This window comes from Manis pentadactyla, chromosome X (genome assembly GCF_030020395.1).
Source record: "Manis pentadactyla isolate mManPen7 chromosome X, mManPen7.hap1, whole genome shotgun sequence".
Lineage (NCBI taxonomy): Eukaryota > Metazoa > Chordata > Mammalia > Pholidota > Manidae > Manis > Manis pentadactyla.
Genome location: NC_080038.1, coordinates 62,780,162 through 62,791,813, shown reverse-complemented (window position 1 = coordinate 62,791,813; position 11,652 = coordinate 62,780,162). Strand labels below are relative to the sequence as shown.

Below are 11,652 nucleotides of genomic sequence, written 5' to 3'. Positions count from 1 at the left end.
CGTGCGTCCCAGATAAGTGAACACTTGTGGAAATCGGGCCATGCCCTTAGGGTCCGGAGCCAAGGACACAGGTCCCCAACCAGCACGGGAAACAGGTGGCCTTCAGCAAATAGGTCACGCTGACGATCGAAGATGCCCTTCTCTTGGGACACGTGACCACAAGGTGGAGCTACAGCGCAACTCTGCACTGCGTGCCTCGGCCACCCGGAACGCCCCCCGTGGTGGCTGCTCTCCGGCTTCTCTCCTGCAGCCCTTCATTGCCCCAGGCGGTCCTCCTCCCACCGGCAACCCACGAATCTCCCCGTGACGACCCCTCGATATCATGTCACATACAACTCTAGATGTAAAGTGCATCCTCCACCCAGACCTAGCGCTGAAAAGATTAGACTGTGACCGATAGGAATTAAATTCATTGAATAACAGATTAACAGGCAAGATACATGAACCAACCTGTTTTGAAGAAAAGGCTGTGCACAGCAAAAAGCCACCTGTAGGCACAGAATTCCCTAGCTAGATGGGCTCTTTAGCCCCCAGCATCTGGGCAAGAAAGCAGCTAAATTGCAGGTGTCAGGGGAGACAGTTAATGGAGTGGGTTGGTGTCTCCATCATCTTAAAGTTCTCTAGGAAAGGCCTTTTGTCATTTCCTTCAGTTCCTCCTCAACTGTTCCAAGCTGTCCCATCCCTGACAGACACTGTTCCTTCTACGCAGGAACACGTGCATACAGGTCTGAAACATCATCTTGGCAATCTCCTTTTCACTTCCTCTGTTCCAGTTTCATTTGGGGAGAAACTTCTCATGATTCACTGTCTTCCCAACCACCTCAGGTCAAAAAGCTCAAGGGGAGTAGATTCCATGGAAACTTGGAGCATACCCACTATCTGGACAGTGGGTCCTTAAAGTTCAGAACCTCTAATCGGTAAAGTTTACCCCACCTCAACCCCACCAACAGTCTGCCTTGGTCACTCTCCCTTCCTTGCTGTTGTCCAGTGCAGACAGCCCCAGACTCTGCCTGGTGGGGATCCAGGGAAGAGCACTCACTCCATTATGAAGTTGTTGATCCTGGTCAGCAGCACTGCTGTTTCAAAGCCTGGGATGGTGGGGAGAGGGGAGGGCATATAGGGAGTGAGCAAGAAGAAGTCTAGAGGAGGAGAAAAATGAGGCGAGGGGAGAAAGTTCTTACCAGTTCTCTCTCTCTCCTTAGCACATCTCCTATTGGGAGAAAAGCTTCCCATTGTGAGTTCAGCCAGCTTCATGCACAACCTTTTGACCCCAGGTTCCCCCAAACTTCCTTTTCCCAGGTTCAAGCCAACTTGGTGTATAAGGAAGGGTCTAAGAATCTTAAAGGAACCAAACAGACCAAGCTCTGAGTCCCAGGCAGCATATATGAGTCTGAGTTGGCCCCATCAGCAGGACCCTGGGGAGAATAAAGATCCAGAAAGCTGGAGCACAAAGCACTCACCCTTGGAGGAGGAAGGTCCACAAAAGCAGCAGGGTAGAGACACAATTGGTAATGATCCACATCATTAGGTAGGTTTGAGGGGGCTGTGGGAATCAGAAAAGGCCCCTGTTGGTGGCCAGAGTCCCAGAGGTAGTATATGGGAGTGGGGCAGGGGTGGGGAATAAATAAAGAAGAGAGAGACAGGGTTAAGGAGAACCAGGGATGGGAGGAGAAGAGGAGGGGTGCCAGTCCCAGAGTAATTACAATGAGCCAGACAGGGTAATGCATCTGATGCAGGAGCTGGCAGTCGTTGGTGGTGACTGAATCCACCCCAGCACACCAAAGCAGGGAGAAGAGCCAGGGCTTGTTCACTACGAATAGGTTCACTGAGACATTATCCTTGTGCAGTGCCCTGTGGAAGTGGGAAGAAACAAGAAACGTCCAGAATCATGGGGCATGAGGCACAAGTCAGCTCCCATCTGTGCTTGAATCTGCAGTGTTGCTGCGAAGGGGCTGTCACTTCTACCTTTGCATAGCAGCCCCTGACCAAAAGTGATTTTCTTTGCATAGCTGAACTATCTCCTGGTGGACTCCACCTATGGTTCCTAGGTTTGCTGTCCAGGGCCACACAAATGTGTCTTCTTTGTCCCATGAGAGCCATTCAGAGGTCTGAGAAAGTGACCATATTCCCTAGAGTCTTCTCTTCTCCAGGCCCACCAGCCCCAGTGCCTTCAACCAGGCATGGGGCATGGCTTATCAATCTCTTCACCACACAAATCTCTTTAATCTGATTTTTTTCCAGTTTGTCAGTGTTCCTTTTGAGATATGAGGCCTGCATGTGAGCATAATATCCCAGGTGGGTTTGGACGAGCTTTAAGTAGAGCACACCTCTTCCTGCCTTCTGAGCACACTATGCCTGTACGAAGGCAGCCCAGGGTGAGGTTCACTTTTCGGCAATGTCACGTGCCACTGATGACTCCTTCTGTACACTGTTCAGTCAAAGCCTTGGTCTTTTTCACATGTGCTACTGCTGAAGTCAGTGTCTCTTCTCTTGACTTTGTGCAGTTTACATCTATTCCTGTTGCATTTCATCTTGCTACATTTGGACTATCATCTTAGAGTGCTTAGACCTTCCAAGGCCCCAATTCATCACCAGTGTATTCATTACCAATTCACATGTTCTGGAAACATGATCAGCAATCAATGTTGACCAGGATAAGACTAAGGTGAGGGCCAAACCTGATGTCGTATCTCCCTCTATGGTGACAAACTGGGGAAAGATCCATGAAATACTTAATGATAACTGGCCTATCATTCAGTCCACATTTTTTCTATCTGATCACAAGGACATTATAAGAGACCTTGGTAACCACATGTTTTGAAGTCTGTCATGTTTACTGGTTGGGTCAGCTTCTGGGGCTCAGCTCACATTTGAGACTCTTGTGCCTCTTTCTCCTGGATCCGTCCTCTTTTGCACTTATCTCTTTGGTATAGAATGAAAATGAAAATCCTTCTGCTAGCCTACAAGGTCCTACCCAATTTGACCCCTGCCTACCTTTCCAGCCTCGTCTTCCCCTTGTTCATTAGGCTGCTGCTCCTGCTCTTCTGCAGCCCTTGGGACGCGTTAGGTCTCAGCCCAGCATCACCGCTTTAACCACTCTTCCCAACATGCCCCCTCCCAAACCTCTCACTCCAACCCCAATCACTCTACTACATCTTCCCATTTTGTTGTCTTCATTTCGCTTATCACTATCCAATATGCCATTTTGTTCAGTGGTTTCTTATCTGTCTCTTTCACTAGTACGCTCAAAGCCTGCAATAAATAGGGCCTGACATATAGCAAGCATTTGGTAAATATCTGTTGTATGAGTGAATGAATGAGCGGTCTTTGTCATCCCTGCATTGGCTCTTCCCTGCCATTAAGCCTCAGGTGATCCTTTCAACTCCTTTCCTCTGATACTCACTTAATATCCAACAGTGGCAGGTCTTGATAGGGGAGGTTGAGAAACTGGGGCCTCTCAGTTCTGTTGCCTCTTGGCTGTCCATATATCTGGCGCATTCTGGGTGCCCGTTGTTGGACATTAGCCCGGTCTTCATCGGGTAGCCAAAGGACCTGTGGTTCAGGGAGGATGGACATGAAGCTGGCGAAGGCCTGGGGATTCTGGATTGGGGGAAGGGAAGAGAGGTTTGACCACAGAATAGGGTATTGAGCTGGGGTGGGGCCCTGGGACAGAGGGCAGCCTCAAAAGTATCACCGTGACCTGGGGAAGGCAGGGTGTAGGGAGGAGTGGGCCAAGAGAGAGCACTTGGGGGCCTGGCAACATCACCATGGCTTGGGGCACCCTTGCACTCAGCACAGTGTCCAGTGTCTGGTTCACAAAAGTGTCATGGTATGTGTGGTTTCGTGGGGGGCGGCGCAAGTCAAACATGATGGAAAGGTTGAGGACAGCAGCTTCCTTCAATAGCTCCTCCAGTGTTGGTACTGTCTGATTCTCAGCCTCTTTCCGATCAGGGCCTGACAGCTGCTTAGCCCCCCAGAAGGGTTGCCTCTATAAGAATAGAAAAATTATTTCAAGACCAGAAGAAACCTCCAGACCATGCCCCCATCCTCACCATCTTCACTCATTTCTCCCACTTGGTGTCTAGCTTCTGTGCACCTTCTGAGCCAGGATCTTTTTCAAAACAGTGACAGTTTCCAGACCTGCTAACAGCTAACTCTGTGATCCCTCCCAACCTCCTGTACTCCCAGTTTCCTAACTTCCTCTCTCCCATTATAGTTGCCTTTTGGTCTCTCAGAGATCTCTGGGATCTTGACCCCTTGGTTTCTTCCCAATCCATCAGCCCCTTTCTGGCTGCACCTACATCCCCTGTGCATAGTCCATCCACAGCTTGAACTGTGCTCTTCCACAGCAATCTCAACTCCTTTCCTGCCCCGCCTGCTCTACAAATCCCAAACTCTGATTCAGTTCTACAATTGTCTGCCTCCTCCACCCCTAGAGTTGGGGGGCGGAGTACACCATGTGGACTGCTGGCTCTGTAGTCCTATTTTTTCTCTCAGTGCCATTTAGCCAACCTTTACTTGTTCTTGATTTGTTCCCTCTCCCATCCCTCCTGGTGGCTATTCCAAACCTCTGCCACTCTCCTCTCCTTCCCTTGTAATCAGCAAATGACCTTACCTCCTAATCACTGACATGGGAAGAGTAAGCTATCTGATACTTATTGAGTATTTACAATGTGCCAGGCAGTCTTAGGAGTACTTTATAAGGTGTGTTAATTTATTTAATCCTCCCAACGATCCTGCAGGGTAGGTACTGTTCACATTCACCATTTACAGATGAGGAAAATGAAACACAGAGACACTAAGGAGTATTACCTTGGCTCACAAAGCTCAAAGTGGTGAAGCTGGGATTCAAACCCAGGCATCCCTTGCTCTTAATCACTCTGATACATCATCACGTATAGAGTTAAATGAAAGAAAAAAGCTCTTGAAGAATTTATGAAATGATCCTATTTGTGCAAAATGAAAAGTATGTGTGTGTGTGTATGTATATATGCCTGTATGTATGTATATGTATATATGGAATGTGTACCCAACTTTAACAGCAGGTATCTCAGAGGGGTTGGATTGGGAGAGAACTTTCAATTTTTAGGTTACTTCTCTGATGTTTTGCTTTTTTACAAGAAATATGTATTATTTTTGTAATCAGGAAAAGAGGAACCAAAAAACTAAAGGATCCTTTTAAATATTTCCCATCATGGGCAGGACTGAAGTCTGCACTTCTGGGCTTGACTTTCAAAGCCGTCTGAGACCAAGCCTTTTCTCCCCTTGCCAGTCTCACCTCCCACTGCTCCTACAAATATTATCTCTCAGTTCCACTGAGCCACTTCTTGTGCCCTGGAAACACTTCTCCAAAATAATTCCACGCTTCACATACATTCTTCCTTCTGATTAGAATTTCTGTTTCCTGCCTTGTCCATCTTAAAAACCACTCTCATTTCATGTGCTGCTCAGGCATCCTTTCCTGTGACACCATTCCAGATACTCTCCCACACCTACCCTGCCAAACAGTGACTTCCTTCTCTCTCCTCCAGCCAGTAAAGATACTGTTTTCTCTCTAAGTTTTGTGTTCTGACAGCCTGTTGGCTAGAATCTGTTCTTTACTAGGAAGGAGTGACTTGAGGGCAGAGACGGTATACCTACTGGCCAGCACAGGCTCAGTGAATGCTTATATCAGATGAACTCCGCCCTGAGTAGCCCTGCAGGTGGCCACCAATTCCTGAAGGCTGTCCTCACCTCTAGGAACCAAACCCCGGCATTGAGCTTCTTCAGTTCAGCACAGGAGAAGTCGCTGCTGTGGGCACTGATACGGGTTGGGAACACAGAGGCCACATCCGTGGTCCTGCTGAGGTGCTCGTCGTGCATAAGGAAGGGGATCCCGTCAGAGCTAAGACACAAGGGGTGTCAGAGAACCAAGCCCTGAGGCTGGTCATCACTTCCCGAACTCCCTTGCTGTGTCCCTCAGCACTCCCAGCTTCCCTCACCTGACCATCACGTCAGTCTCAAACACAGCAGCTCCACATTCAGCTGTCTTCCTCAGGGACATCAGGGTGTTCTCGGGTGCCAGCTGGGAAAGGGAATTGCTGAGCAGGTAGCAGGGAAGGGTGAGGGCCTGGGAACCCTCCCCGCCCAGTCAGAATTGTACCCAGCACTTACCATGGGGGCCCCTCGGTGTCCCACCAGCCCAGGCTTGGTGGGTAAGTCTCTGGGTTCCATGATACAGGGTGAAGAGATGCACAGAGGGGCCAGGTAGATGGCCAAGGCAACTCCAAAAAATAGGAATAGTAGCAGAATCTTGGGACCTGTGAGGAGTGGGGGACAGGCTATGGGGAAGGGGCAGTGGGTGAGGTGGGGGGTGGGGGCAAGCAGAAAGTGGAGTGCAGATACAGGAAGCTGGGCAACAGGGCAGCAAGAGGCAGAAGCATTGATGGCCAGTGAGGGTGTGTTGGGGAGTGGAGCTGTCACCTCTTTGGTGGATATGGTAGAAGGTATCAGCCACAGGCCAGGCCAGGAGGGTGATGCCAGCAACTGCTCCAATATGAAGGAATGGGGCCGTGGCCTGTGAGCAAGAACTGTTGAGGAGGGCTTGTCTCCCTAGTTCCTCTCCCCTTCTCCTCCTAGGACCTGACTTCTGGAGTTCAGAGCTACTTGCCATCTTAGGGGCCAGGGAGCAAGGTAAGTCCCAGGGTTGGCCACAGGCCAACTCTTCCACCTAGGCACTGGAGATCAGCTACTCACCTGCAGTGACAGATGTAAGCTACGCCATTCCTGCTGCCATTGGATGTCCAGTCCCACAAGGCCAGTGGCCACAAGAAGCATAATGAGGAGCAGTAGCACCTGGGGGACCAGGGATGAATAGGGCCTCCTGTGTCAACCTGGGTTCCTGGCTACCTGGGCTGTCCCCTCGCTCTATGAAAACAGGACCACTCCCATCCCCAGACTCATCCGCTTTCCTTGTTCAGGTGCTGAGCTCAAGTCCTGGGATAGAATACTGAGGTTCTCGGCAAGGAGCAGGACAGGTACTGGGCCCAGTGGCCCCTCTCCCGCTCCCTTGCATCCCCACTCTACCTTGTGGATACTGTGCAGATGCAGAGGCTGGCCACGGAGCCACAGCAGCAGGGCCAGGAGCTGGTGGCAGAAGCAATGGGGAGTAAGGAGGTGCCAAGAGGGATCACTAGGGTGGGCTTCCCAGGCTGACACCCCTCCTCCTCTCCCCTCAGTGGCCAGTGGGTAGAGCTGAGTGGAAGGAAGGGAGGGCTGAGGTGGAAGGGGTAAACCAGCTGTCCCCAGACCCACCAGTAGCAGGGATGCATATGTGACCAGTAGAGAGATGACCAGCAGAAATGCCAGGGACCAGTCCATCCAGTGTCCCCAGTGTTGGAACAGGAATCTGTGGGAAGTGAGAGAGAGGTGTCCAAGTGGGGAAAAGGGTGGTAATAGTGGCCTGAGGGCAGTGAGGGTGGGTGAATCCAGAAGGAGGACAAGAAGGGAGTGAGAAGGAATCTCCCATGGGGCCAGGACTCCAAGGATTGGGGAGCCTTCATGGAGGGATTTCCTAAAAAGGTTGGGTAGCAGGAGAGCTGGACAGGGCTGGGGATGGCTGAGCACCCAGGGGTCCCAGGGTGGGGTGTAGTTGGACATGTATGCTGAGGAAAGTGGTGAAGGCGGGGAGATTCCATGACACACTCATTGAAGTTGTGCAGGTCATTGAGGAGGATGAGCCCGATGTACAGCCAGCCCAGGGAGAGGAGAAAGGTGAGGAAGAGCAGACCAAACCAGATACAGTCGCACTGCAAAGGAGCAGGAGAGAAGCTCACAGTGGATCCCCACTTCTATCTCAGAGACCCCAACGGATGGCAGCTCAAGGGGGATCCCTGCCAGGCGTTGGGCTGCTCTGCTCTGTAGGCAGAGGGAGATTTTCTTCCTGGGGAGAGAAAGCCCCTTCCCCGCAGCTGCCTCTGAGCACACTTGGCCTCCTTATCCCCTCCAAGCAGCCTCTGCCTTGGACTTATGCCCCCACCCCCATCTCTACTCCACCTTGCTGGTTTGCATCCTCTCTTTGGGGCATTTCTTCCAGTGGCAGCTATACAGGCAGTGGAGGCAGCGGGCCCATACGGAGCAGCAGCCAGGGGACTCAGCCATGGCGAGGGCCTGGGGGAAGGGACACTTTGCTATTAGGGACCCTGGCAGAAGGCAGATCGCAGCCTCCCTCCCAGTGTATCTGAGGCCAGGGGGAGGAGCAGAGGCCTAGGCCGCTGCTCAGCAACGGAGGTCATGTGGCAGGCCCTGAGTACCAGATTGGATAAGGAGGTGAGCAAAGGGGACAGTCTCCAGGGTCTTTCTTTCCCTTTAATTTGGATACCTGGAAAGTCAGTGGGACACCTAGGAGATCCAGCCTCTTTGCAGGCAGGATGTATATCCACTCTCTCCAACTCCTCCCCTTTTAACAGTATCCTGCTGTGGGGATCCCGCTGTGGGGATGGAAGACCCGCCTGGGTGGGACTCAGGAGAAACTGCCTGGGGTGGGGCAAACTTGGTTCAGCAAGTTGAGGCACATCTGGCCAAGCTTCAGGCAGCCCCATGTTGGGGAGCCTTCCACCCCAGGAACCAGGAGTAACCTGTAGCAGAGGTTCCAGTTCTGACCTGGGGCAAAGGAGGCCCAGCTAGTTGGTTAGTTGCCATGGATACAGGATTGCACACATTGCAAAGTCCTGACTGAAAGATTCTGTCTCCTTCCAGGGGGCAGGGGCCACTGGCAGTGAGAGGAAGGCTTGAGGGGAACAGGTTGCCTGGGTCACTCCCAGCCTTCTGAAGGAACCCTTTTCCTCCCCCCACACACCTGGAAAATCCAAGCTTCCCTGCCCCAGTCCTGTCCTTTCCTGTCCAGTCATTCCCCAACCCCAGCCAGGAACCCAGTCTCCACCTTCCCCCTTTCAGGAGCCCCACCCTCTGAGGTCGCTTTGATAAAAGTACAACAAATACAGGGCAAAGGTGTGTGTGCGTGTGTGTGGCAGGGTGGGGGTGGTTGTCTTGGGGCAGGGGATCTCTGTACCTTATGCTTTGAGGTCAGGCTGAGATCGAGCTGTCTTACTGATCCCCAGGCTAGCTGGGTGTGTGACTGTGATTCTGTATGAGAGGGTGTGATTTGTGTCAGCATTAGTATGTGTGTGCACACCAGTGGGTTGTTACAAGTGGTTTTCAAGATGACTTTATGTACAGGAGCCCCTGGAGATACCCAAAGTGTGTGTGGTCTAAGTGACATGACCCCTTGTAATCTGGGCACCCCTGAGGCTGTGGAGCCTTAGTGCACAGTGGCTGGGTCCCTGAAAGGAGGGAGAGTGTGACTGCTCCTGAAACCACCCTCCTTACCCTATGCTTGCCTTGGGGAAGGAGGATTAGGGTAGGGCAAGGAGGGGTGGGGGACTGGAGCTGGGTGGGGAGAAGGAAACCTTTTTCTTGAGACACCTCCCAGGAAAAAACCATCCCAAAGGGAGGCCCCTGTCTCTTCCCAACCTGGAACTGCGTTGTAATAGCCTGCCCTGGGCTTCATCAATACCTCCTGCCTTCCCTCAGCTCTTGCCCCTGTACACCAGATACTGCCTTCCGGAGTGCCACCTCCCTGCAGGAGTTGTCTGTTGGATGGGGTCAGCATCTGAGCAGCCTGAACACCCCAGTCCGGGAGCTGAGCAGGGTTGCTCTCAGCCCCAGGCCCAAGCCCTGCCGGTGGGAACCGGTCTCCGCCCCACCGCTCCCTCCTGTAGCCCCCAGCCTTCCCGAGCCCTCACACCTTTTCTCAGCGGCAGCTTTGCTCTGCTCTCCGCTCTGCACTGCACTTCTTTCCCAGCTCCTCTCCAAGTTGTATGCCTCCTCCCTCTTCCAGTCCTGGGCTCAGTCCCGCCAGTCAAACAGGTGGCACTGTTGCCACCTACAGGAGACTATGTGGGTCCTCTCTGAAGGCCTGCAGCTTCTCTATGGACTGTGCCCAGCCAGGGTGGGAAGATGGAAGGGAGCAAGGGGGAGGGAGAGCCGATCTGCTCCTTTACTCGCTGCCGGTCAAGGGGCTTGGGGTGAGGAATTCTTTTGTGCAGCCTTCCCCATCCCTCTGTCCCTCCTCCTGTTCCCATCTCAGTCACTGCTGGGGCTTTGTCCTGGCTCAGGGAGGCGAGGACTGAGGGCATGGGAGCAGGGGGGAGGTGACCACACAACTTTGCAACTTGGCAGTGGGGAGAAGGGGCCTAGCCAGCACCCCCACCCCCACCGCTCCCCCGGGAAAGGGTGTGTGCGTGCGCAGGCGCATGCAAGGAAGTCTAGCATCTAGTCTCAAGCTTCCTGGGAGGACAGCTTTTATTCATCAGCCTTCCTTCCCTCTTGGGATCTTACTTGTACTTCTACCCTGTGCATATAGCAGAGACAAAGCTGCAAGCTACCTGCCAAACTCTAGGCAGCAGGTGCCCTGATTTTGGACCAGGCCTTGTGAACCCTGAGTGACATTTCCCCTTCCCCCCCCCCCCCCCCCCCCCGCTCAGCCCAGACAGGAGATGCTCATTCAGGAATTGCTGACTTGATGCGTTTTCCCCAAGGCCTCTAAAGTCACTTTTCTAAAGACTCATTTGAGAAATGTATAACGTTAGGGTCACAGGCTTTTGGAAGATGTATATGTACAAAGACGCTGTACCTATGCCACGGGCAGGAGCGGGTTCTGGTTGGGATGGGTGCTGGGAGCTGGTCTGACAGACCTTCTTTCTCTACCTTTTGGCTGAATTAGTAGCTGGAAGCCTTGGGGCTAGTGCAGTTTTGGCGGGAAAGGATGTTTTCTCTAGGGTAAGTTTGTTTACCCCTCCCCCCACACACCCTGGATGTATACGGGTGAGAAGGAAGACTGGCTCTCTGATGCCAAGAGCTGCCCTCCGCCCTCTTGGCCTTCCCATTGTATCCAGGGGCTCTAGTTGGCAAGAGCAGAGGCTCCCTTGCTCCCTCGGCATTAAAATGCAAAGAGAAGCAGGGCTACTTGTCCGTGGGAGGCCAGAGAGGGCTGCAGGGTCACCTAGTTTCCTTTGCTGGGTTCTGGTGGATTTTAGGGGAGTCTTGGCTTTCAAGTGTCGAGTTACGGGAGCTTCTTTTTGGTGGGTGGAGTGAGCTGGGATTCAGAATGCATGGATACGAAATCCAGGGTGTTTGAACTCCTCAGAAGGCTGCAAAGCCAGTCAGTAGCCTGTGTTTGGCATTCCAGGGCTGGCCCGGTTTGGCTCTGAGCAGAGATGGAGAACACTGATGCACAGTGAGTAAGCTCCACCCCGCCTTTCTCCTTTCAAAGGAGAAAGTGGGCAGCTAGTGCTGTGCTGTCCCAGGACTAGGCAGCGGTACAGTCCCACTCTAATGCCTTGCCAAGAAATCAGGCTGCAGGGCATTAGGAATGGCGACTGCTGCTGCTCGAGTCACACAAGAAGCCTTGGTGTTAGACCTGGGTTCAAGTCGTACCTCTATTACTCACTAACTTTGTTACTTCAGAGAAATTATATAACTTCTTTGTATCTCACTTTCTTCATCTGCAAAATAAGGACACCTGTGTACTTGAGCTTTTTTGTGAGGAGAAAATCAAACTGTGGCGGGCTCACGGAACTGCTTAGTCAATATGGCTCCTTCCTCCCAAAGCTA

General features: G+C 52.3%; 1 protein-coding gene across 11 annotated transcripts; it reads right to left on the bottom strand.

Moving 5' to 3' along the window:
* Nucleotides 1-395: 395 nt before the first annotated feature.
* GDPD2 (glycerophosphodiester phosphodiesterase domain containing 2) lies at nucleotides 396-10,152 on the bottom strand. Of its 11 annotated transcripts, none has more exons than XR_008995083.1 (17): nucleotides 9,785-10,152; nucleotides 8,035-8,148; nucleotides 7,684-7,787; nucleotides 7,294-7,387; nucleotides 7,066-7,125; nucleotides 6,736-6,834; nucleotides 6,463-6,556; nucleotides 6,154-6,299; nucleotides 5,982-6,064; nucleotides 5,734-5,842; nucleotides 3,767-3,988; nucleotides 3,404-3,552; nucleotides 1,704-1,851; nucleotides 1,461-1,543; nucleotides 1,182-1,210; nucleotides 688-1,088; nucleotides 396-656 (listed from the first exon to the last, which is right to left on the bottom strand). XR_008995083.1 is itself a non-coding variant. In XM_036907315.2 (16 exons), exons 2-16 carry the CDS (start codon nucleotides 8,137-8,139, stop codon nucleotides 1,036-1,038), a joined length of 1,620 nt encoding a protein of 539 aa, XP_036763210.2. In that variant the 5' UTR covers nucleotides 8,140-8,148; nucleotides 9,785-10,148; the 3' UTR covers nucleotides 396-1,035. The 11 variants fall into 11 exon arrangements, 1 of the variants encoding a protein (XP_036763210.2); XR_008995084.1 differs by having other exon boundaries at nucleotides 1,182-1,338; nucleotides 5,734-5,884; nucleotides 9,785-10,150; XR_008995081.1 differs by having other exon boundaries at nucleotides 5,734-5,884; nucleotides 9,785-10,148.
* Between the last annotated feature and the right edge of the window lie 1,500 nt (nucleotides 10,153-11,652).

Coding starts and splice junctions, on each gene's coding strand:
- GDPD2 (XM_036907315.2), bottom strand. CDS start 8,139: ATGGCTGAGTCCCCTGGCTGCTGCTCCGTATGGGCCCGCTGCCTCCAC. Junction 7,126..7,293: donor CATATGCATCCCTGCTACTG/GTGGGTCTGGGG, acceptor TTCTGCCACCAG/CTCCTGGCCCTGCTGCTGTG. Junction 3,989..5,733: donor CCGGGGTTTGGTTCCTAGAG/GTGAGGACAGCC, acceptor CTATTCTTATAG/AGGCAACCCTTCTGGGGGGC.